This window comes from Vipera ursinii (assembly GCF_947247035.1).
Source record: "Vipera ursinii genome assembly, chromosome: 14".
NCBI classification, from domain to species: domain Eukaryota; kingdom Metazoa; phylum Chordata; class Lepidosauria; order Squamata; family Viperidae; genus Vipera; species Vipera ursinii.
Window position 1 is genome coordinate 12215746 of NC_139527.1, and position 25255 is coordinate 12241000.

Consider the following 25255-nt stretch of genomic DNA (forward strand, 5'->3'; position numbering starts at 1 on the left):
CTTCCATTTGTCTAGCCAGGCTAGTCCTATGATCACAGTTTCAGACATCTTTGGAGCTACCAGGAAGCGAATAAATTCCCACTGCTCGCCTATTTCTAGGCGTAAGGGCTCCGTTAATTATGATAATAAAAATGGTAGGATGTGTCCACCCACCATCGGGTCGTTCTCCCCTTCATCGTCGCTGTCAACACCGGGTAAAGTGGGGGTGGGTCCAGTCAGTGGGCCAGTGTTCTCCTGGGTGGGGCACGTAACCTGGATAACAGGCTCCTGGGTGACCCAGTTGGACTTTTCTCTCAGTGGCTGTTGTGCAGGTTTCTTCCTTGTTGTTGGATCTGGTCTACTCTGCTGTTGCGGGTAAGGAACTGGGCAGGTTGCTGCTCGATGTCCCTGCTGTCCACATCGAAAGCACTTGATTGGCAGACCTGTAGGTGGTCTAGGTCTTTCGGCAATAGCAGTTGTTGGGGGTTTTCGAGGGGGTGGTAGCGATCTGGATCCTGGTTTTGGCACAGTTTTAGGTGGGGGAGGCTTTTTATAGTGGGCGAGCTGGACATCTAATTTCACCGCTGCCTGGTACCATTCACGCAGCTGGTCAGGTACAGCTCAGTAGATACATGACTGAGAGAGGTGGTCGTCTAACCCTTCTCTAAAAAGATGAATTATTGATTGCTCAGGCCATCTCTCTATCTGACCTGCCATCTTTCGAAACTCCCGCACGTAATCTAGGGCAGACCGGTCAGCTTCCTTTATCTTATGGATTTGTTCTTCTGCTTTGAGGGCAATGGATGGGTCCTCAAATCTTTCCCTCAGCCCCAGGAGGAAAAGGTGGGGGTCCTCCAATTCAGAGGCCTGCTCGTTATATAAATTGTTCAGACACTTCTCGCTCTAGGTTGGATGCAATCACATCAAGCATCGCACCCGGGTCCGGGTAAGTGTGACCCCAGCGATTCAAGTGAGAGCGTACTTGGTTGAGGAAAAAAATCAGTTTCTCTGGGTCCCCATCAAAGGTTGCTTTGAAGAGTGGGCTCATCGCTTGCTGGGGCCCCCATTGCTGCTGGCACCTTGGCTGTTGGATCAACAGTTGTTGGGGCCCCCACTGCTGTTGTTGTGCCCCCAGGTGCTGCTGGCCCCCTCCTGATTGTTGATTCACTGGCTGCCAAGGCCCCCACTGCTGCTGTTGGACTCCCAAATGCTGTCTACCCCATTGGTGCTGTTGTAGACCCAGGGGTTGCACGTTTGGGCCCTGCTGCTGCCTCCCCTCCTGTGGTTATCTGTGGGGAGGATGCTGTTGGTCGGCTGGACGTTGTGGCACCATCTCCTGTTGTAGGACCCTCAATGGTTGTTGGATGGGTGGGGGTTGCTGTTTTCTGCTCTGGATTTTGGCTGCAGGGAATGGCAGCGCCCTCTGCTGCTGATCTACTAACAGTCGTGTTAAGTCTCAAAGGTTGTGGTGTCTCCCTCACTTGCGGGCCCCTCAGTGGCTGCTGGGCACTCGGGGGTGGTGACCAGTCTCCATGGGATGGTTGTTCCCCAATTGGCTGTTTCCCTCCAGGCTTTTGCAATACCCCAATCTGCTGCAAGGCCTCTATCAGCTGATTTAGGCTCAGAGGTTGCTGCCCCTCCTTCTGTGGGGGCTGCCACACTGCCCAATGCTGAGGGGGCCCTAGTTCCTCTTCTTCTGTGGGACTGGAGGCCCTAGCAGGGAACTCCAGGGGTTGGAGGGCCGTTAGCTCTGTGTAAAGGGGGCTGGGGGCCTCTTTTGGTAGGAGCTGTTCTGAGCTTCTCACTTCTAGTTCTTCAAACTTTTCTGCTAAATTGTCAACTGATTGGCTTTGGGTTGCAGACGGATATTTCCACTCACCCGAGTCTTCAATCTCAGCTGGCCTGGCTGCTCCCCACCGGTCTGGGGAATATGATGTGCAGGATTCTCTTTGTTGCCGTCCCACCTCCTCTGCCTTTGAAGCCCTTGGGGATGGCCTGGCTGCTCAGAGTCTCCACTGGGCTTAATCCACTCTGACGACCAGTTGTTTGGGTCTAGCTCCAAGCTGGGAGGATTGCTGAAACTCTTTCTCTGCCGGCTTCTTTGCTGGCCCTTCCCCCACTGGGGAGGCTGCTGGTGCCGGGGAGCTGGCTTCAGACAATTTTACTCCCTCCATTGTGGGATCTTTTCCAACTCTTTGCCAGACTGCCTCCCAAACTTAGAGACAGTGACGGGAGGTCAGGACTCCCTAATTAGTTTAAAAAGTAGGAAGATTCCAGCTTGATGTCAAGCTTCCGAAGTATGGGCTTTTCAAGTGACTCTGAGGCATTGTTTACCTTAAAAGTCCTTTATTAGCCTAATACACCGGCAAATGCTTGCTCAAAGGAAGCTGGAATCTGAAATCTCCGCCCCTTGCACAATATATTAAAACACAATTCTCCACCTTTCTAATTTTGTCATTAATCATATTCTCCAATTAATTTAAAGAATCAGTTTCCCTTCCATTAGAAAACCCACCAAGGCCTTATCTTCTTAGTTAGAGATGGGCTTGAAAGGTGCAATCCTACTCATCCCCCCTCCTAATCTTAAACTAAAGCAATACACAAGTCTTAAAGCAATACACGTTTAACATATGAAATAGCTACTTCTTCATCTCTTGTCAAGCAATAACAAAGTTGTGGCTGACAACCAAACAAAAATAATTAGGCTACAGATTACTACCCCTTCCTCCTCCTCAACATTGGGACTAACGACACAATAAACAACCTGAGTGCAATAGTGAGGGACTACAAACAACTAGGCAACAGAGTTAAGCAGCTAGGAGCACAAACAGTGTTCTCATCAGTGCTCCCAATGAAAGGCCAACACCCATTGAGGGAAAAAAGAATTTTAGGGACTTCCGGTTTTGCGCCCGTAGCGAATGGCTGTGCGAGAGCGGACTCCACTTCTTACAGCTAGTTTTGTCCTGCCAGGGGGACCCTAGATAGGTCTGAAGTCTCCCTGAAGAGGTGACTGTGAAGGAGGGGCACCCCACTGATCATGAAGCGACAGCAATCACTTCGTCTGATCCAAGAGAAGCCCTCCGAACCTGACAGGAGAAAGGCTAGCGTGAGATCAGCATCTCGCCCAAGCTACTTGCAGCCGAAGTCCCAGAGCACGAACCTGAACATCGGTGAACAGCGTGCTTGGAATTGGTGACAGTACTGATCTTATTTCTTCTATCTACTAATTGAATCCTTGAGAAAGATCCCCAAAGCAAGAAAAACTCTGAAAGTGAAGGGAGGGGACTATATCCCCATTCCCTTACAGATGGAAGTGGCGAATTAATATTAAGGAGGAAAGAGATATACTAAAATTTGATTTAAAATACTACAGTCTGCATAAATTTAGGGACTAAAAAAACTGTCAAGATTATACCCTAAAGAGTTTTTGATGGAATTATAAAAATATATAACAAAAATAACTTTTTGATTGGAAAAAAAACCTGAAAAAGAAATAACTGCTGACTACTGGAGAATCAGAATCTGTCATGGTTTCAACAGATGAAACTCTTCAAAAGAACTTCGAGGGATTGTTATTATTATTATTACTATTATTTATTAAATTTATATGCCGCCCTTCTCCCTAAGGACTCAGGGCGGTTCACAACAATAAAAAATTAAAAAACATAGAATACAAAGATTAAAAAAGAATTAAACAATAAATAAAGAAATAAAGGACATTTTAAGCCGATAAAGAATCTTAAAGAATCTTTTATTCGAGAAACAACGTACTGGCACTACATAGTAGAAACCAGAAACTAAATTCCCCTCCCCTGGATACAAAGTAACAAAGTGCAATTCCCTCCTCCAATAAACAGTCATAAATCACATTCCCCAATTAGCTTGAAGCACGGGCTTTCTCCCTAGCTCTCCAGCCTGCCAAAATGCTATCAGCTCTGAGCCCAATGTTCTTCGGTTACCATGACTAAGTTATTATTGTTATGACTAGCTGGACTCTCATCCCTATTCCTCCTCCCAGCAGCAACTAATTCTAAAAGCAATAGAGAAAATGGCTGCATTTCCATCTGTTGTCAAAGCAAGAATATCTGATGTTAGCAGCGTTGACAACTATCCAACAAAATGAGTTTCAATGTGGAAAAAAGCAAAGTCTTACATTGAGGCAAGAAAAAACCAAAGGTACAAATACAGATTGGGCAAGACCCGGCTTAAAAACAGTAACTGTGAGAGGGACCTAGGAGTCCTAGTGGACGATCACTTGACTATGAACCAGCAGTGTGCAGCAGCAGCCAAAAAAGCTAATACAATCCTGGGCTGTAAAAACAGAGGCACAGAATCAAGATCACACGAAGTATTATTACCGCTTTATAAAGCCTTAGTAAGACCACACCTGGAATATTGCAGCCAATTTTGGTCACCATATCAGAAAAAAGATGTTGAGAGTTTGGAAAAAAATTCAGAGAAGAGGAACTAAGATGATGAAAGGCCTGGACACAACATACGAAGAACAGCTACGGGACTTGGGTTTCGCTAGTCCAAAGAAAAGAAGCAATAGGGGAGACATGATAGCAGTGTTCCAGTATCTGAGGGGCTGCCACAGGGCAGAGGGGACCAGGTTGTTCACCAAAGCACCGGAGGGGAGGAGAAACAATGGTTGGAAACTGATCAAAGAGAGAAGCAAGCTGGAATAAAGGAGAAACCTCTTATTTATTTATTTATTTATTTTAATTCCATTTATATCCCGCCCTTCTCCGAAGACTCAGGGCGGCTTACAAGCTTAGCAGTAGCCTTCATTCTATGTATATGCCTGCTTATTAGGGCTTTCACACACACCCCAAGCGGCATTATTACAAAGTCAGCTTAATTGCCCCCAACAATCTGGGTCCTCATTTTACCTACCTCGGAAGGATGGAAGGCTGAGTCAACCTTGAGCCTGGTGGGATGCGTACCTGCACTAATTGCAGGCAGCTGGTGTTACTTAAGGAGGCATTAGCCCACTGCTCCACCAAGGCTCATCATCTTGACAGTGAGGACAATCAACCAGTGGAACAGCTTGCCTCCACAAAGTGTGGGCGCTCCATCACTGGAGATTTTTAAGAAGAGGCTAGACAGTCACCTGTCTGTGACAGTGTAGGTTCTCCTGCTTGAGCAGGGGGCTGGAGTAGAAGACCTCCAAGGTCCCTTCTAGCTCTATTTTATTGTATTCTATATGGAGGGAACTAAGGAGTGGGGTACCACAAGGTTCCGTCTTAGGCCCAGTACTCTTAAATATCTTCATCAATGACTTAGATGAAGGAACACAAGGGGAACTCATCAAATTTGCAGGTGATACTACGCTGGCAGGAATAGCCAATATCCTAGAAGACAAACTCAGGATCCAAAAGGATCTTAACAGACTTGAACAATGGACCCTATCCAACAAATTGAACTTTAATGTGGAGAAAATCAAGGTTTTACATCTGGGCAGGAAAAACCAAAGAAAAGAACAGATTAGTCGGAACCTGGTTCTAAAACAGTAACTGTGAGAAGGACCTTGGAGTCCTAGTGAATGATGACTTAAACATGAATTAGTGTGCGACAGCAGCCAAAAAATCTAATACAATCCTTGGTTGTATAAACAGAGACATAGAATCAAAATCACATGAAGTATTAGTACTGCTTTATAAAGCCTTAGTAAGGCCACACCTAGAATACTGCATTCAGTTTGGTCACCACATTATAAAAAAAGACATCGAGACTTTGGAAAAAGTACAAAGAAGAGCAACTGAGATGATTAAGGGCCTGGAGACAAAAACATATGAAGAATGGTTGCAGGAATTGGGTTTGGCTAGCCTAGAGAAAAGAAGGACTAGGGGTGACATGATAGCAGTATTCCAGTATTTGAGAGGGTGTCACAAAGAAGAGGGGGGTCAATTTATTTTCCAAAGCACCAGAGGGCAGGACAAGAAACAATGGTTGGAAACTAATCAAGGAGAGAAGCAACCTGGAATTAAGGAGAAACTTCCTAATGGTGATGTCAATTAACCAGTGGAACAGCTTGCCTTCAGATGTTGTGGGTGCTTCATCACTGGAGGTTTTTAAGAAGAGACTAGACAATCACTTGTCTGAGATGGTATAGGTTCTCCTGCTTGAGCAGGGGGTTGGACTAGAACAGGGGTAGGCAACCTTGGCTCTTTTATGACTCGTGGACTTCAACTCCCAAAATTCCTCAGTCAGCCATGCTGAGGGGAAAGGGAGAGGTTTCCAAGCTGAGCCATGCTCGCTCAGGAATTCTGGGAGTTGAAGTCCACCAGTCATAAAAGAGCCAAGGTTGCCTACCCCTGGACTAGAAGACCTCCAAGGTCCCTTCCAGCTCCATTTTGATATTTTTTATGAAGCTTTTCATGAAAAACCACAAACCGCCCTGAGAACTTTGCTAACAGGCATTATAGGAATATCGAATGCATATTTAAACTGAGCAAAAAATTATATTGAACTAAATGCCTCCAATGTAGACACCCTGGTTGATTCATGCACAGCCTTTGGAAGGCCTTGTGGTGGGATGGGAAGAAACAGGTTGATGTTGAACCCAACCAAGACAGAGCAATTGTTTATTCAGGGAGAGCTTCTGCCAGCTCTAGTATTGCTTCTGAAATGGTCAGCATCACGCCTGAAAGAGAGCCTGTCCATGCAGCCATGGCTGTCCTGGACGGACAAGTAGGTCATGGCAAGAAGGACCTTTGGGACATCCAGTTGCAGCCTGACCTGGAGTGAGAGAATGTGGCAATAGGAACTCACACTCTCACTGGTGCTCAGTTCGTCTAATCATGCACTCTGGATGGAACTGCCTTTACAGACCGCTGGAAACTGAAGCTGGTACAAGACACGTGCTTTTGGCCCTAGAGTCCTCAGGCACACATTCCCTGGTGCTACAAGGTCCACATCGGTTCCCAAGACGTTTGCAGGTATAATTTTAAAGTGCTGGTTTTACCTGTGGTCCTGTCCGCCTGAGGCACCTTCAGAACTGCCTACTTGAAGAACAATCAATCCACTTGACAAAACCATCTCTAGTTTGGGATGGTGGTATCAGTAATTGTGTCTCTCATCTCCACCCATTTCTCCTTAAAACCACATGAAATTGTGCACTGAAGGGAGATGTCATTAACCTGGGGAATTAAAGGTCTTTCCACCGTAAAGTTTTTGCTACAATTGATTATTTGGCTCTAAGAATATCAACCAGAGCCAAGAAATATGCTTCATCATTAGCTGCTTCCCCATCGCCCACAAAACCAAAGCCAGGAAAGGAATGGAGGCTAATATACTAAAAATCTTGCAATGCTAACTAAAAGCTTTGAAGTAATCCATTTCCAGGCATTAAGTGCAAAGAAAGTTAGTTGGAAGATCAATTGTAAGCCCAGAAAATGTTTGCTAATGACAAAATCTTGAATAACCGACTTAGTTTTCTAGGATCCCAAGTAGAAAACATCCGCGTGTCACAGGTACTCCTGCTCTTTGGGTAGAGTAAATCAGAAAGCTTTTCAGAGATATGTTTACGCTGCTGGCTGACTTAACTGAAATCGAGCACGTTAACACAATCACCCTGATATAAATATTTATAGCCCGCTTTGGTGTCATAATGAAGGCATCAGGCTAGAAACAGAGATGGTGAGTTATAGTCCTGCCTGAGGAAGAATTCAACTGGGAGACTTTGGGGCAGTCTCTGAGAATCAGACATGAAACAACAGAAGGGGAAAAAACCCTAAATTTTACATCAAAGGCCAGAATCAGTTTAATTACTGCCACTCTTGTTTGGCTACTACAAGAGAAAAGATTCTGTCTGACAAGATTCAGTGAACTCTCAGTTAGAATTGGGTCCCAGCAACTGAAGCATAAAATACCCACTTCTACTACACTACCAAAGATGTAGCACAAATGTGCTTTTCTTTTATGTGTTGCATCAGCTTCCAAGGGGAAACGTAAACATTTTTTATATTTTTTTTCCTGTTTTATTGCTGTTAGCCACTCAGAGTAGCCCTTTTTGTGTTTTGAGGGGAATATGAAAAATATCAAATGTGATTTATAAAAATTAACTGGAGTCTTGACATGTCTAACTCCTTCTTAGTATAGCTAGCTGAATAAGCATTTAAGAGTTAAAATCATATCATCTGCAACTAAATTTAAAAGATACATCTTATCTCCCATTTCCACCCCACAAATCTGATTATAGGATTGGAGTACTATTACAATGCTTGTATGGCTATGTTAACTAACAAAGGTGATAAAAGAGGCATTTGCTTGGAACCATTTTAAAAAAAGTAAGGGGATATGAACCATAGCTGTTGAGTCATATCTGAGTTTAGTCTATAAATATGTTCAATCATCTTAAGAAAACTGGTCCCAAAATTTAATATTGGTTTAAAAAATAGTATTTCCAGGGAATCAAAAGCTTTACATGTATCTAAGAAACAAATGGCTAGGGAAGTTTAATTTTACTAAATTGTAAAATAATTTGTTATGGTAGATACAGATCGCACAGTGTTTGTACAGAAGAGGTATGAATAAATCTTTGGGTTACCATGAGATCAAAAGAGGTTCTATGCCCTGAATTCTAGCAAGAATTCGCAACAGCCCCTCATTTGAATTTGAGGGAGGGGTGACCTTTTCAGGTATCCCTGCAGGCCAAACCTCACCTGCCACCCCCCCCCCGGCAAGGCGGCCCACCTGGCCGGGCCCCTCCCTTCAGGCGAGGCGGGGGGGGCGCCAGGAGCAGCACTGGGGGGGAGGGGGCGGCCGTCCCTGGCGGGCTCTGGGCTCCTTCCCGCCCAGCCGGGCCCAGCCGGGGGCTGCATCGCGGGCGGCACCCGGCCTGGCTGTTCCTCGGACGGGGCAGAGCTTCCGCCCCCCGCAGTAGGCCCGACTGCGGCCTCCGCGGGGCTCTTGCCCAGCGCCCAGCTTCGGCCTCAGGCCGGACACCCGCTGGCGCCTTCTCCCCGCCCCGAGCCCGCCCGGGCAGCCCTTCCCTTGGCGCAGATGTCCGGCCACGCGGGCCCCCCGCCGAACAGCTCCGCAGGCGAGGCCGGCCCCCCCCCGCCCCCGCGGGGCTGCCCGCCCCGCCACTCACATCTGGCTGACCAGCTTCTGCCGGAAGTTGGCACTGCGCCAGTCGCCGTCCTCCATCCCGCCGCCGCCGCCGCCGCTGCCGCCCGAGCCAGAGCGCCTCCGCAGGCCCGACGGAAGTGGGTGGCGGCGCGCGGCACGCCGGGAAATGCAGTTCCGCACCCGCGCTTCCTGCTTCCGCCCCGGCAGATTCCGCGGGCTGGGAGGCCGCCAAAGCAGGCGCGGGCGGAGCCTCCTGGGGCGCTGGGCGGGCCTCGCCGAGCCTCGTCTGCGGCCAGGTAGGGGCGGCGGGGGCCCGCGGCCGGCCTCGGGGGGAGGCGGGCGTGAGCGAGGCCGGCCCCTGCCCCGGAGAGGCCCCGAGCCTGAACCCGCGGTCTCCCCGAGGGGCCGGTCGGCGTCTCCTTCGCGTGGAGCCTGCCCGGGGCAGAGACCGACGGGCGAGCAGCGGCCCCGAGAAGCCCCGCCGACAGGTGGGGAGCCAGAGGGGGCTGTCAGGGGGGTCTCCGCTGGGTAAGCGCCCCCCCGATTCACGGGGCTCCCTGCTCCCCTCCCTCGGTCTGGGGGCTCTTCGGCTCCCGCCGTCTCCCCTTGGACTGAAGGGGGGCGGCCGGGGGCAGGTTCGCCGTTGCTGCTGCCTCTTCCCCGCCCCCCCCGAGTCGGTGCCTGGGAGGAGGCCGCTGGGCATAGCCCAGGGGAATCCCCAGAGGGTGTTGGGGTGGGTAACATACCGGCGCTGCGTGGAAAGTCCAGCCGCCCGAAGCTTTGGCTGCAAATCCAGGCAAGATCTTTGGGGTAAGAGTGGAGTAGTTCTGTTTCAGAGGATCGTATTTCGTATTTATCACATTTCTGAAGTGCCCGTCTCCCTCAAAGAGTGTATACAAAACTTAAAAAAAAATTAAGGTGAGGCAAGAGATTAAAATTAGTTGGAAGGTGAAGGGAGGATTAACCAGCCCCACCGGTGACTATTCTCCAGGGCTTCTGCGAGGCCGCAGCACCATGCCTAAGCTCCTTTTTGGAAAGCCAAGGGAGTTGGGGGCTGCCTCACCTCTGGGGGAAGAATATTCCACAGAGAAGGCCGTCTTCCTAAACCCCACCAGTGGGGGCTCTTTAACTGACAGGGCCTGCAATATACCTTCCCTGCCTGACCAGTGGGATGGGCTGGTGTAATTGGACAAAAGCATTTTCATTGGTAGGCTAGGCCAATGTCAACGTAGGGCTTTGTAGGTCACAACCAACACCTTGAATTGGACCTGGAAACAAACTGGCACCCAATGCAGCTCAAAGAGCACAGGTACACTTTTTTGGGTACCTAAAATTGGCTGCTTGGCCACAGCTGAAATGTCCATGGGGTAGCCGCATATAGAGCATGTTGCAGTAGTCCAGGGCATGAGTGATTGGTGATTGAGTGGAGGTCCTCCCTATCCAGGAAAGGGTGTAATTAGCACACCACAGGAAGCTGAGCAAAGGCCCTCTTGGCCACAGCTGCCACCAGCTCTTTGAGCAGGAACTATCAGTCTAGGAGGACCCGCAGGTTACGCACTAGGTCTATACGTGTTAGTGCAACCCCATCTAAGACCAAAGTTTATTTATTTATTTATTTATTTGTTTTTATAAACCGCCCTTCTCCCGAGGGACTCGGGGCGGTGTACAGAGTAAGATAGGCAACAAAATGAAACAGAATTGAAAAACAATAATCATAACAAACTGGGACCCCAATTAGAGCTATCAGAGCTATCAGGCCAAGCCGGACTGCTGGAATAGGTAAGTCTTTAAGTCGCGCCGGAAGGTGCGGAGGTCGGGGGCCATCCGGATTTCAGTTGGTAAGCAGTTCCAGAGGGCTGGCGCACCCACTGAGAATGCCCTCCCCCTGGGCATTGATAAAGTTGATAAATTCCTGGATGCAGAGGGGCATAGGTTTGAAGTCTTGCCAAGTAGCCACTCAAAAAGGGGTAAAACCAGTATGTACAGAGGTATAGAGCCTTGGTGGAGCAGTGGGCTAATGCCTCCTTAAGTAACACCAGCTGCCTGCAATTAGTGCAGGTTCGAGTCCCACCAGGCTCAAGGTTGACTCAGCCTTCCATCCTTCCGAGGTAGGTAAAATGAGGACCCAGATTGTTGGGGGCAATTAAGCTGACTTTGTAATAATGCCGCTTGGGGTGTGTGTGAAAGCCCTAATAAGCAGGCATATACATAGAATGAAGGCTACTGCTAAGCTTGTAAGCCGCCCTGAGTCTTCGGAGAAGGGCGGGATATAAATGGAATTTTAAAAAAAAATTGTAGGCCACTTCTGCAATCAGCAGGAGGTCAGTCCAATTATCTTGTTGATAATAAAGCATTTAAGGTATTGTTCCAGTACTGAGTTTTTACGTTCACCACCACCATCCCAATTTGTTTGGGGGTGATGACTAGAACTAAGTCCTTGGACGCTCCCCAATAAGTCCAGAAAGGCTCGTCAAAACTTGGATGTGAATTGTACCCCCCAATGTGAGATAATGCTCTGGGGTGCTCCATGTACTGAATAGATGTGATGCAGGAACAGTTTTGCCAGGCCCCAGGTAGAAGTGATTTTGACAAGGTATAAAATGCACTTGCTTGGAGAATAAATCAGTCACCACTCAAATCACCGTGTTTCCTGAGCTTTGGGGAAATTCTACGATCAAATCTATAGAAATCTCTCCAGGGTGCTAACAGCTCAGCTACTGTTTGAAGAAGCCTTGGAGTTTTCCCTTGCTGTCGTTTTGCCTAGGCATGTATTGGACAGCTAGCAACATAGCTATCAACATCTTTTTTGAGGGACAGTCACCAAAACTGTCTTGACAAGGGATAATGTTTTCACAAAACCAAAATGTCCTGCCGTCTTTGAGTCATGACAACTCCTCAAGACCTTGAGTTTCTGGCTGTCTGGAACATAGAGCTTCGCCCACACTCAAAATAGTACATCTCGGATTGAGCAAACGTTGCTGTGAGTCTGGAACCATTTATCATTCCTTAGTGCTGCTTTTAGGACCAAGGTCACGTCTTTTGAAATTTGAATTTTTTCTCTTCCCTGGGCTCGAGTGGTCACCTGAGCAGCTAGTTGATGGGATGGAAGCACTGGTTTGACTACTTCCACATTTGAGCAGTTGTACGCGGTGGCTCAGCGGGTTAGGACGCTGAGCTTGTCGATCAGAAGGTCGGCAGTTTGGTGGGTCGAATCCCGAGTGCCGCATAACAGAGTGAGCGTCTGTTACTCGTCCCAGCTTCTGCCAACCTAGCAGTTCGAAAGCACGTAAAAATGCAAGTAGAAAAATAGGGACCACTACGGTGGGAAGGTAACAGCGTTCCGTGCGCCTTTGGCATCTAGTCATGATGGCCACATGACCACTGAGACGTCCTCGGACAAGCGCTGGCTCTTCGGCTTTGAAACGGAGATGAGCACCGACCCCTAGAGTTGGAAACGACTAGCACGCATGTGCGGGGGAACCTTTACCTTTACTTTACTGTGGCATATGTGACTGCGTCGGCCAGGAAATTCGTTCCCTCAGGGAAGTAGCATAAGGAGAAATCAAAGTGGTTAAAGTACTGTACCTCCTTTAGGAGAGAGCTTGCGAAGAGGTTTTCAGTGCCTCTAGGTTTTTATGATCAGTCCACATCTCAAAAGGTATTTTACTCCCTTCTAGAAAATGCCTCCAGGACAGGAGTGCCCATCTCACGGCGTATGCTTCTTCTGCCCACACCACCCATCGTTGCTGAGTCTCAGAAAGTTGTAAGCACAGGGCTGCAGCTGCCCACTTTCATTTTCCTGCAGCAGGACTGCTCTGATAGCTACGTCACTCTCATTGGCTTGTATAGCAAATGGCTTTGTTGGGTCAGGGTGCTTCAAAACTGGCTTGGCTGCAAAGAAGCGCTTGAGCTTCTCAAATGTGGCTTGGCATTCCATCGACCATTTAAGCGGCTGACTGGGTTTGGGCTTGTCTCCCCTTTTGTCAAGTACGTTCGTGATGGGGAGAACTATCTGGGCGAACGAAGGGATAAATTGCTGGTAAAAAATTGCTTCCTAATGCGGAGTGGCGCTCAGTCCAACACAGCTCTGACTTTTCAGGGTCCATCTCAGTTCCTTCATGCAAGATGCGGTAGCTAAGGTAGTCTATTTTACTTTGGTGGAACTCGCATTTGGAAAGTTTGGCATACAGCTTGACAGCTCATAGTTTTTAGAGAACCGCCTTCACAAGCTTCAGATGCTCCGCTTTAGTTTCAGTGTAGATTAAAATGTGATCCAAATACACAAGCACTCCTTTGTACAGATGCAGGACCTCATTGATCAATTGCATAAATACAGCTGGGGCTCCCTGCAGTCCAAATGAGAGTACTTTGAATTGGAAACAACCCAGCGGGTAATTGAAAGCAGTTTTCTATTCAACCCCTCCTTGATTCTCACGCGGTAATATACCTCCTTCAAATCCAGTTTAGTAAATATTTTTCCTTTGGCAAGATGGGCCAGCATATCTTTCTTCAGAGAAAGGGGTTAAACATTCTCCCCACATACCTCATTTAACCCTCTATAGTCTATGCACAGACAAAGGGTCCTATCTTTTCCCGGAACAGGACTGGATCCAGCATCCATGGCTGTGCTGGCCGAATGAAGCCTCGAGCTAGGTTTTTTTCAATGAATAACCGAAGTTCTTCCAGCTCTCTGGGGGTCATTGAGTATAGGCTTGGCTTTGGCAATTTGGCAGGATTTCTATAGCAGAGTCAATAGGTTTATGAAGGGCATCCGAGCCCTTCTCGCTAAACATCTGTTGGAGGTGTTGATACTCTTTGGGGATGACAGGAAGGTTCTTTCCTTGCATGACTGCCCCTAATTCGCACTTCGGGATATTCACTTTAGGTTCCTTTCGGGTTTGGGAGGCATGGTTTATCCAGAACTTTTAGCAGTTTTTTTTTTCCTCCAGTTCACATAAGGGTTCCACTTTTTTAACCAAGCTAGCCCTAGAACTAGTGGTCTCTCCATCCCGAGTGCTACTACGAAGCTCATAACTTCTGAATGTGCTCCCATTTGCATTCCTGTGGGTTCAGTGGCAAAAGTGGCTGGGATGCCCCACATAACCAAATGGTCCAATTGACAAAAGGCCACTGGGACTTTTAACCGCCTCAGTCAAATTCCCAACTTCTCAACCAGTTTTGGATTTACTAAGCAACCCGAATCTAACTGGGCTCTGAGATTAGCCTTTAACACAGGGAGGCTCAGTTCTATAGGAACCATCACTGGCATGACTGGATCAGTTACTAGGGGGGAAGAGTCGGTGTCTGTGAACCCCTGGCCATCATCTGATGAGGTCGGAGTTCCCTCAGTACTTTTAGGTGAAGGGGTGAACTACACGACCTCCACCCCCTTCAGTACCGTCTCTTTGGCCTGTGATGGCACCTTGGTAGGTTTCCCCGTGTGATTCGGGCTGGCCTTCTTGGCCAGGTTTGCATTCTGCAGCCCAATGCCCCCTTTGGCCACATTTAAAGTAGGTGGTTGATCTGGCTTGCGAAGGTTGAGGTTTTGCTGTTTCTCTCTTCTCAAGGGGATTTCTTCCAGGACCTCGCTATGCAGTATTTGTTATGGGCTTCGTCAATTTCCACCACCTCAACAAGCACACACCAGTTGTGTGGGGTTGCCAAGGCCCCTCTGGCCACACAAGCATTGTATAGGCCGTCGTTCATCTTTAAAACAGCTGATGAAGATGTCTTCCTGCCAGTTGAGTCGGCATGCCAAGTTGCGGAACACTTTGGTGTACTCTGCCACAGCTCTTGCCTCACGGTTTGACGCAATCTAATTTTTTGGTCAGCGAGGGGGTCTGCAAACCAACAATGAAGCGTAGTCATAAAATGGTCGAAGTTCCTCAATTCAAGAGTGTTTGCATTGTGGAGGATTACCATCCAGCAGGTTCTGCTCCTTCTAGAGCCAATGTAACAACCCCCACTTTGGCACCTTTGGTAGGGAAATATGGCCCATACTCTTGTACGTAGGCCAAGACGTGGGCCAGGAAGAATTCCAGTTGTTGGGAGTCCCTGTCAAATTTCACTCCCAGCAGTGGAGCTTTTCTTTGTGGATTAGAGGCTCCAGTGGTTCTGGCACGACCCCTGCAGTTGCAGCTGCTGTGGCTGATGTTGCAGAGGGGGTCTCCATGGTGTCTAAGGGCGAGGCTCTCCCACTGGCATCTTCCTCTTGGGTTTGATGAGTATCCGTAGAGATCGTTCCGGTTAGTGTCTTGCATGCCTTAAGACTCTGGAACGCTTCCATCATCTTGTGCTTAGCTTGCTTCATCAGATGTTGCTTCAGCAGCGTGATGGACTTCACTGCTTTCTTCCTGTTCAACTTCAAACTCTTCCAGCTCTGCTTGCCACTCGTGTCATCAGCTGCCCCTGGTGAGAGTCACTTCTGCCTTTTAGTTCTCCCTTCCCAGTCATCTTTCTTTCCGACGCCAGTGGACCTCCTGGGTTTGGACCAGTCTCCCAGGCTGGTGGCCTCTCTCATCCATCTGGAGAGGTCTGTCCTAGGCTTAGCCTTGGTGTTGTGGTCTGTCGGCTGCCAGCAGAGCTAGCAGCAGAGTCAGACAAGGAGGGGCAGGGGCAGCCTGGGTCAACTTCAGAGCCTTTGGAAGGCTCTGATGAGGAAGCAGAATCGGAGGCAGAGCTGGGCCATCAGTTCGCATGCAGGTGGAGAGGCCGCTGTCTTCAGGGCCTCTACCGAGTGAGGGAGAGGAACAGATGAGGCCCGTCTCAGGTGTGTATGCATAGAGAGAAGGCAATAAGCTGGCTCTCAAGGAAAAGAAGAAGGAGACATTAGCCGGCACCTCCCTGGTTGGGAAATAAAGAGGGGTTTGGGAATGGCCTGTTGTCGCAGACAACCATTCATTTTCTAGGATACATCAATCAAGTCAGATTCCTTTGCCAGGACCCAGGTTTGTCAGGACTACTTGCTCCGTATTTGAAGTGCCAACTGAGTCACCTTTCTGGGAATTTGCCTCAGCCAGTATGAACAGGGACTGTTTGTGCTTGGTTAATCATTGAAAGACTTGTTATCTGGAGTTCTCATGTGAACAGAGATGGTCCTTGCCCTGTTTCAGAAGGGGAAAAGACTTTCCTTTGGGACTATTTTTTTTGTCTCCCCAATGTGAACAAAGGTTGTTCCTGCTGGTTTAATAAAAGGGGTTTACTTACGAGTAAACAGTTTCTCCTTATTTGTAAAGGCTGGGTCAGAACTTCCTCTTGGTCGCTGCCTTGTGCAGACATTCCTTGACAGTCCCCAGGGTAGAGGTTGGTGCTTCTCCAGGTTGACCATAATTGCAGATTCCGCTTAACGTAAGGACTTGCCCCAGTTGGCCCTCTCAGGAAAGTACGACTCTTGACTCCATATGGTTAATCAAAAGAAATTTTACTGAGAGACAGTGGTGGCAGCAAAGTCAAGTGGAATCTAACATTCCCATGCAAAGCAGTAAGCCAAGGGTGCCAAACCTGCAACATCACATGACATGTGACGTATCGCAACTTTTCCCCCATTGCCGGCAATGGGGTGGGAGCACTTTCACTGGCCAAGCTATTCTTCCCACTTCACCCCCCCAGGCCCCCAGCCCTCTCCCTGAGCAGTCCACCGGCAGCCAACACAGTTGCCACAAGGTTGTTTTGAGAACAGTGAAATGACAAACAACAGGTCATCTTCAGGGTGCAGCAACCTTGGAGTCAGGCTGGAACCAGCTGGGAGAGAGTCCGTTCCATCTCCAGAGATGATCCCCCTCCCTAACTCTCAAGCAGCTATAGGGTTGCAGCAAAATTGAAAGAATGCAAAGAATGCTTTCCCAAGGCGCCCCCCTCCCCGCTCCACCAGAATAGCAGGGGTCCCCAAAAAGGGGACCTGGCACCAGGTCGCTATGGGCTAGTGCAACCCCATCTAAGACCAAAGTTGATAAATTCCTGGATGCAGAGGGGCCCACCCAGAGCCAGTACATCTTACCAGGCTTTAGCTGAAATTTGTTGTTCTTCATCCAGGCCTCCAAAAGGGCATCCACTGTATTACTCAGTTCACCTGGGACGGAGGTACAGTATATAGAGCTGGGTATCATCGGCATACGGGTGACACCTCATCCCGTGTTGACGGATGATCTTGCACAGTGGTTTCATGTAGATGTTAAAAAGGAGTAGAGGGAGCCCCATGGCACCCCACAAAGCGGGCTGAGAGCTGGCTTAACTGGGATTGACCTTGGAGGAAAGAACTATGCATCCCACCCCAAACTCCCTAAATCAGCCCACAAGGCTATCCTAGTTGATGGTATCAAAAGCCACGGAGAAATCAAGAAGAGCAAGGATGGAGCAGCACCTCTATCCTGCTCCTACCAGAGACCATCCATGAGTGTGAACAATGCCATTTTGGTCCCATGTCCAGACCTGAAGCCTGACTGAAAAGGGTCCAGATAATCCATCTAAAAACTATTTAAAATAGTTTAGTGCTCTTCCAGAAGAGAGCTACACCTAAATGGCTGTTACAAAATGCTGATTGGGCCTCTGTCTTTGGTCCTGAAGACCAAAATGGCTGGGGGCAGGTGGAAGAGTCCATTGACTGAAGATGAAAGCAGCCTAATGTCATCTCCAGACTCCATCACCAGTGAGATGTCCTAGGTTGTACTACAAGACTTGCATTGGTAGAAGGGGGAAAATAACACCAGAACAGCTAAAGAGGAGTTTAGGCTGTCTCTGAGGCAGGATGGGGCAAACCAAAGACCATACAAGTGACAGGCAGTGTCTTCTGTGTGATGAGCCACCTGCCTTCCATGCATTTCAAAGCCACAAAGCCCATTGATGTGTCAGGGTTTGCCTTGGGTTGCCTTTTTGTGCCAAAATGATTGGATTCCATTCATCTCTTTCTTGTAGGTAAGAACCTGCAATTTGTGTTCATGGCAATGGGTTTTGAATGAGGAAATCAACCTAACCGAAACCAGTTGCTCCTCAGGAAACACCAGTTGCTCTGCCCTCTGATTCCCGAGGAGATTCTGCCCAAGATGGCGGGTCAGCAGGAGGAAATGGAGCCCCTCAAGATCCCTCTGGAGCCTTTCACCAAGAAGTGCTCCAGCAAGACCTACCATAGCACTGGGCACTCCCAGACGCTGCTGAGTGGCCTGGGGTCTCTCCGGGACTGCGGCATCCTCTTTGATGTTGTTCTGCATGTAGAGGGGAAGACCATTGATGCTCATCGCATTCTCCTAGCAGCATCGTGTGATTACTTCAGGTCTGTGCCTGTAACAAAACTAAAATCTGAAATTGCTGGATCCTGAGCAGTGAAAAAGTAAAACCCGGCTGTTTGAGCTGGCAAACTCTGACTTTTGTATGCTTGATGATTAAGCAAAGCTGCATCTAATTTAATCATTAGATTTAATCAAATTTAATCAAACAAAATTTAGCATTTGTCTTCCCACTTCTGACTTGTAATGCACACAGCAAGTTCTGCCTGTTTAAAAGTATTTGCAAAACATGGATGTTGCTTGGCCCATTGTTTTGTTTGTATCCTTCTTTACAAAATTCTGCAATAGAATCAGCCAAAGGGAGCATTAAGAAGCCCATTCTCTTTTCAGTGCAGAATGCTGACATGGCTGCTCAGCTTTACCTAGAAAGATCCTCAAGTAACTAAATCAGTGTTTTGACTTATATAAACACCTCTGATAATGGACATCTAAAATTGCAGTGCGCTTTCCTGAAGTTAGTTGTAGCATAATTCCCTGGAGGAAACAGAGTGTTTGCTGTCTTCCATCTCCAGCTGTGAGGACTAATTGTGCCTCCCTTTAATGGATAGCTTGGGTGTCAGTTGGAAAACTGACAGCTGGGTTCGAGACTTGAGTGCCGCACTATGCGGTGAGCTCCTGTTACTTGCCCCAGTTCCTGCCATCTAGCACTTCAAAAGCATGCAAATGCAAGTAGATAAATAGGTGCCACTTCGGTGGGAAAGTAACAGCATTCCATGCACCGCAGCGTATAGTCATGCTGGTCACATGACCATGGAACTGCTGGCTCCCTTGGCCAAGAAATGGAGGTGAGCACCACCCCTAGAGTTGGATATGACTGGATAGAGGAAACCTTTACCTTTTAATCTGTAGACTAAATATGCTCCCTTCCTCCCATGACTTGGTCTCCAGGTCTTCTCTCCCCATCACAATCCTGGAAGTTCTTCTCTTATGTGCCACATTCTGTCACCCTTAAAATGTGAGGGGGGTGGGATTCCAGATTCTTGAGACCCTCACCTGCACAAAGACAAGCTTTTGTTTCCTCTAACTGGAGCATTGTGCATCTGCTTTTTACAAATCTGAATTGAGTTCCTGGTTCAGGTTCTCTTTGTCACTATGGCCACAGATTCCATTCCTTTGTGCTGTGTCTCTGCCAGTCATCCTGATCTCACTCAGGCTCTCTGCTATCACTTAAAGATGAGCCTTGGTGGCACAGTGGTTAGAATGCAGTACTGCAAGCTCAAGATTCTCAGTGGCTCAAGGTTGACTCAGCCTTCCATCCTTCCAAGGTCGATAAAATGAGGACCCAGATTGTTGGGGGCAAGAGGCTGACTCTGTATACTGCTTAAAGAGGGCTGTGAGGGGGGTATATAAGTCTAAGTGCTATTGCTATGATGGTTCAGAGAGAAATCCCAGATGTGGCATGCTGGTTGTGTACAGAGGTGGTGGTGATGTGGATCCCAGCTTGGCGAGTCATCTCATGCATGCCTGAGTGGACCATAAAAGTTGGTTCCTACTGTCAGCGCATCTCACCTTGCCATCTCTGGAGGAAACAGGGCAGCACAAAGATGAGTTTAAAAACTGCCTTAGGGGATGTTGTCCATTATATTTTTCATTAGGAGGAGTAACTGAAAGAAGATCTTTCCTTTTGTAGGGGAATGTTTGCTGGGGGACTCAGAGAAATGGAACAGGAAGAAATTCACATTCAGGGCATATCTTATAATGCCATGTGCAAAATCCTGAACTTCATATATACTTCGGACCTGGAACTTGGCTTAAACAATGTGCAAGAAATTCTAGCTGCATCCTGTCAGCTTCAGGTGAGCTTTGGCAGATCTAAAAGATGTGAGGTGGGTTGGGGAAGGACAGCTTCTTCATTTATTAAGAGATATCAGATTGTTTTGTAGCCAGGAAGAGAGATGAGCCTGCTGTACAATATGATTTATATGTTTGCTTTTTTTCCTTTATTACTTTTATTAACAAGTTCCTTACACTGGATAATTTTAATCTGTGTTACCGATCCAGAGTTGCCTGGCAACTGATAACAGAAAATTGTTACTTTCAAAAGGCGAGACATGCCATACAACAAGGTAACTTCTTCAACATATTTCAGATTAGTTGACTTCCCAGCAGTATTCAGAATCTGAGTTACATTTGCATTTGTTTTCTCCTATAAATTTAGTATTTGGCATGTTTATTATCCAACCTTTTGGTAATAATCTTGCGATGTGTTTAGTGTTACTATAGAAACCAGAGAATCAACCCCATGGAAACCTCCTCTTGGGTTGGATCCAAGATGTTCTCCTCTTGCACTATCCTGATGCTTGAAAGGGTCACTTCTTGGGGAAAAGGATATATTGTCCCTTTCTTGCATGAATGTTCCATGTTGTCATTAGTCTGGTCTCAATCCATCAAACAAATAATTTTTGCAATAGTGATATTTACAGTTTAAGTTTATTTTGATCCAATCTATGAACTTACCAGAAACATGCAATTACAAAGATTAGGTATATCATTTTGAAAGCCCAGAATTGCTTCCTCTCCTGTCACATTCCTATCCATTCGTGCCTTTCTCCTTTGTAGATCTCTGAGATCATCAAGTTCTGCTGTGATTTCCTGATGCTTTGGGTGGATGATGAGAACATTGTGGATATGTATAGACTGGCTGATCTCTTTGATTTGTGTTACCTGACAGAGAAGCTGGATTCCTACTTTCTGAAAAACTTTGTTACCCTCTCAAAGACAGAAACGTATCGCCAACTTCCCCTGGAGAAGGTCTACACGCTCCTCAACAGTAACCTCTTGGAGGTGAACTCTGAGAATGAGGTCTACGAAGGGGCCCTCCTTTACCATTACACACCAGAACAACTGGAGACGGATCAGGTTTCGCTGATGGAGCCTCCTAAGCTGCTGGAGACAGTTCGTTTTCCTCTGATTGAGTTCCAAATTCTGCAGAGACTTTACAACAAGTTAAGCTCCTGTCCGTTAAAGGAGACGGTAGCTAATGCCCTAATGTACCATAAGAACGAGTGCCTCCAGCCGGTGCTTCAGAACAGGCATACACAACTGAGGTCTGAGTTCCACTGTGTGGTAGGCTTTGGGGGGATGCATTCAACCCCCTCTACTGCCCTCAGCAACCAAGCCCGGTACTTGAATCCACTTTTGGGAGAATGGCGGCATTTCACAACAGCCTTGTCCCCAACAATGTCCAATCAGGGAATAGCTGTTCTCAACAATTTTGTATATCTGATTGGCGGAGATAACAATGTTCGAGGTTTTCGAGCAGAGTCCAGATGTTGGAGGTAAGAGAATTCCTTTCAGAAATGTATAAGTTGCCAACATTCCCAGTGCCTGTGGTGTGTTCAGCTTCGGGACAAATGGGCCCAGAGCCCTCCCAACAATCCCAGAGCCACCTTGAAGCATGGCTCAGTTACTTCAGCTTGGTTCTTCAACACACCTTCCTTTCGGGTGGGAAAGATGAGCAGATCCGTTTTGGCAATGGAAAGATTGCAAGCACAATGTTTTAGTCCTGTGTCCTTTCAACAGAGCAAAAAGTGGAACACAAATGGTTTGGAAGCAGCTGATGATGGTGACTAACCAGATGGGTGAGAGCAGAAGAGCACATAATGACAACTCAGCTCAGTTACTCAGTGGGAGACAGTTGTGATTTGCACAGGCAGAGTCCCAAGAAATGCTGGTGGCCCCCACTCGTGGGGCAACAACCATTAACCTTGTAGTGGGAAATGGGTGGGTGGGTGGATTTGCTTGAGACCCCACCCCTGTACCTCTTGTAGAGCTATCTGTCCTGTTTCTTTGCAAGGTATGACCCAAGACACAATAAGTGGCTTCAGATCCAGCCCTTGCAGCAGGAGCACGCCGATCTCTGTGTCTGCATGGTGGGCGGGGCGATCTATGCAGTGGCTGGGCGCAACTACCGAGAGGACCTTCGGGAAGTGGAAAAATATGACCCCAAAACCAACAGCTGGGAGTACGTGGCTCCTCTCCAGAGGGAGGTAAGGAGGGAGAGGCAGACGAGTGAGGGCAGGCAGGTCTTTGGCCTGAAGTGGCCCCCGGAGATGAGTGCCACACCTTGTTAGGCTGGCAGGCTGACCCATCTGGGAACACCAAGGCAGTTTGGTGGGAGTCTTACCAAAAAGCTCCCCAAAGCTGGTCCTGGGGATCAGAAGTCGATCCCGCTGCGTCTTGGAGTGGCCCCACTAAATGTGGCTGTGTCCCTGATGTGAACAAGGCCCTCGCTAGAGGTATCCAGGAGGGAGGGAAAAGCTTTGGATTCCTCAGCCCTGTCCACTTTGTGAAACTTCCCTTCAAGCCACACTCTATTAGTGGAGGACCAATTCTGGGTGCAAAAGCAATCCTGGGGTATTTGCCTCTCAGAGGTTAAGTGCTGACACTCACCTGATGTCCCAGGATAATTTGCATGACCAAATGCAAAACTGCTTCTGTGCTCTTTATGGAGAGTTGTGATTCTTTGCCCTTTCCTGGCTCCCAGGGGGCTTGGAATAAAGTCAAAGTGCATTAAACACACCGAAGGGATATAAAACAAGCTGTTAACATGAACCGAGAACAGAGTTAAATCACCTGCCAATTTCAAAAAGATAAACTGACTTTCTTAGGACAAATCAGGCTTTTGCCTGGTACCTAAAGGTAGCACAGTGTAGCAGGGCCAGGTTACAGATAGTCCTTGTTTAATAATGACAGTAAGGACCAGAGTTTCCCTCGCTAAGTGATACGATTGTAAACCAGGATGTCATGAGACCAGGCTGCTTTGTGAAGGAAATTCTGGCTCTTCCAGTAGCCATGTTAAGCAAAAGAGCAGGGCTCGGTAAGTGAGAATGTTAGCTAGTCACTATGTGCAATAACACTGGCCTCTGGCTTTTTGGACACTCCCTGGCAAGAAGAAATTTGGTGGAAAGGTAGACAAAACCATAGCTCTGGGAGGCTTAACTTACTGGGAAAAGTAAGTTTTTCTAATCCTCTGGAATAGTTGGGTGGTATTTCACATCAGATAGCAGCTACTGAGAATGTAATCTTTTGGGAACTTCTCAGAAGAGCCTTACTTGATATGATTTATTGAACAGAAAAGCATAAAGTTATAGGAATTTCAGCAACTGAATTTCTGTTAGAAAAAAGCTGATTTACCTCTGAAATACCTTAGGGCAGAAACTTACTCAGTTTCTTCTTGATAAATTTCCTGTGAAGTGGCAAAGAAGTGGACCTCTTCGTGGATAAGCCAGGCTACTGGTGGCAGCCACCTCTCCGATAATGACAATTGCAGAAGCGGAGGGGAAATGCCCCCCACTCCTCTTGTATATCTTTGGCCAGCTGGCTGGGTTCACAGGCAGAGCTCCTGCTTGCTGATATAAGCAGCCTCCTAAACTACTACTCTCCCCTCCGCCCCACCCCAGTTTTCCTGCCCTGAGGAACTTCTCCTGAACTGGGCTGGGGAAGGGTGAAGAAAGGAGGGGGTCTCCTCTGCGATCCCTGCCTGCTTCCCCCACCAGTCCTGCAGCCTTAAAACTTTTCTGGAGGGAAAGTTTTCCAGTAAGTTCCTGGAAGCAAGTAAATGCAAAATGTGGAAGGTGGGTGGTGTGAATTTATGAAGTATTTGTGGGTTATAGAAGTTAGTGGATTATACGTACTTCATCAATTATTAGAAACTCCTGGTTTAAGACAGCTGTTTGCAAAATGCCACCCTTCCCACAACATCGTTGATGCATTGTTGAAGTATGAGCAAGACAGTCTTTTGTTGAGTCTGTTTCTTTTGAATAGTTTGTATCTTTCCATCAGAACATTCCAGTCATGAGTTTCATCCCACCAAGTTTGAGTAATGGCAACTGTATCATATCTGCCTTCATGTACTAATACTTCAAGTTCATCCTGTTTCTTTCCCTAAACTTTGAGCGTTCATGTATAGGCATTTGAGTCCTTTATGAATCTTCTTAGATATGTTTCTTATAACTCCTACTTTGTATTTGTTTTCCATCCTTTCCATCATTCTACTTCATTGTGTTTTTCCTTTTTCTTCTTCTTCTTTCTATTCACTCCCTGCCTCCTTATGTGATTGGTTATCTAGTGGTTTTTGCTTGGAATCAGGTTCTAAAGGTCTTTAAGATTGCCCCACCCCCTCATTTTTAGTTTAAAGCCCTTCTGATAAGATGGTCGTTTTCTGAATATATACTTTCCAGTTCTTGTGAGGGTAACTCCATCCCTTGCCAGTAGCCCTTCATGTAGGTAATTCAGACCATGGTCTAGGAAACCGAAGTTCTCTCGATGACACCAGTTTTTAAGCCAGTGATTTGTTTCTAAAATCCTTTGCTCCCTTATTGGATGTTGGTCTTTTGTTGGAAATATAGATGGAAACACCATTTATGCTCCTAATTCTTTAACTTTCTTCCTTAGCTGTTCATAATCTCATTAGATTCATTGTTGTGTTCATTGGTCCCCACGTGTAGGAGAAGAAACGGGTAGTAATCTGTGGGGTTGATTATTTTACTACGTTTCTCAGTTACTTCTTTGATTTTTGCTCCAGCGATACAATATACCTCCCTAGATTGACTGCAGGATCTGCATACTATAGTTTCTATTCCCTAAAGCATTGAATCTTCTATCTCCAATATTCACCTTTTTTTCCCTAGGAAAGTGTGGGATACTATTCTTCCTGTCACAGGAATGCTGGGTTGTGCCTCTTTTTTAGAAACCATCAATGAATGCTCTTTTGTTCTAGCTTCTTTTGCCAACCAGGCTTCCATACCAGTGTTTTAAATCATCAAATAGATCTCCCTTCATTCTTGTATGTATTGTTTGAATTAAGGGAGACCATCTCATTGCCAACTTTCTGAAAAATATGGCCCATTTACAATCTTTAGGGTGTCACCCTGATACCCCAGATCCCCGTGTTTGTTCTGATATAGTTGTCTTCAATTCAA

The 25255-nt window shown here is 47.2% G+C and overlaps 2 protein-coding genes across 10 annotated transcripts in view; one reads left to right on the forward strand and one right to left on the reverse strand.

The window, feature by feature from the left end:
- The window catches only part of MED15 (mediator complex subunit 15), a 39815-nt gene extending 30617 nt beyond the window's left edge, over window positions 1-9198 (reverse strand). For 3 of the 4 annotated variants that reach the window (XM_083373373.1, XM_083373375.1, XM_083373372.1), the window contains exon 1: window positions 9077-9198. In XM_083373373.1, coding sequence (XP_083229499.1) covers window positions 9077-9132 — 56 coding nt within the window. In that variant the 5' untranslated portion in view covers window positions 9133-9198. The remainder of the gene's footprint in view (window positions 1-9076) is intronic. The other variant, XM_083373374.1, reaches the window with a different exon arrangement.
- Window positions 9199-9271: 73 nt separating this feature from the next.
- Window positions 9272-25255, forward strand: part of KLHL22 (kelch like family member 22) — a 36965-nt gene continuing 20981 nt past the window's right edge. Inside the window, exons 1-6 of one of the 6 annotated variants that reach the window (XM_083373779.1) lie at window positions 9346-9542; window positions 11819-12034; window positions 17965-18319; window positions 19963-20128; window positions 20892-21610; window positions 22129-22321. In XM_083373779.1, coding sequence (XP_083229905.1) covers window positions 18093-18319; window positions 19963-20128; window positions 20892-21610; window positions 22129-22321 — 1305 coding nt within the window. In that variant the 5' untranslated portion in view covers window positions 9346-9542; window positions 11819-12034; window positions 17965-18092. Of the gene's footprint in view, window positions 9865-11818; window positions 12035-17964; window positions 18320-19962; window positions 20129-20891; window positions 21611-22128; window positions 22322-25255 lie in introns of all 6 variants that reach the window. The other 5 variants (XM_083373778.1, XM_083373781.1, XM_083373782.1 and 2 more) reach the window with 5 other exon arrangements.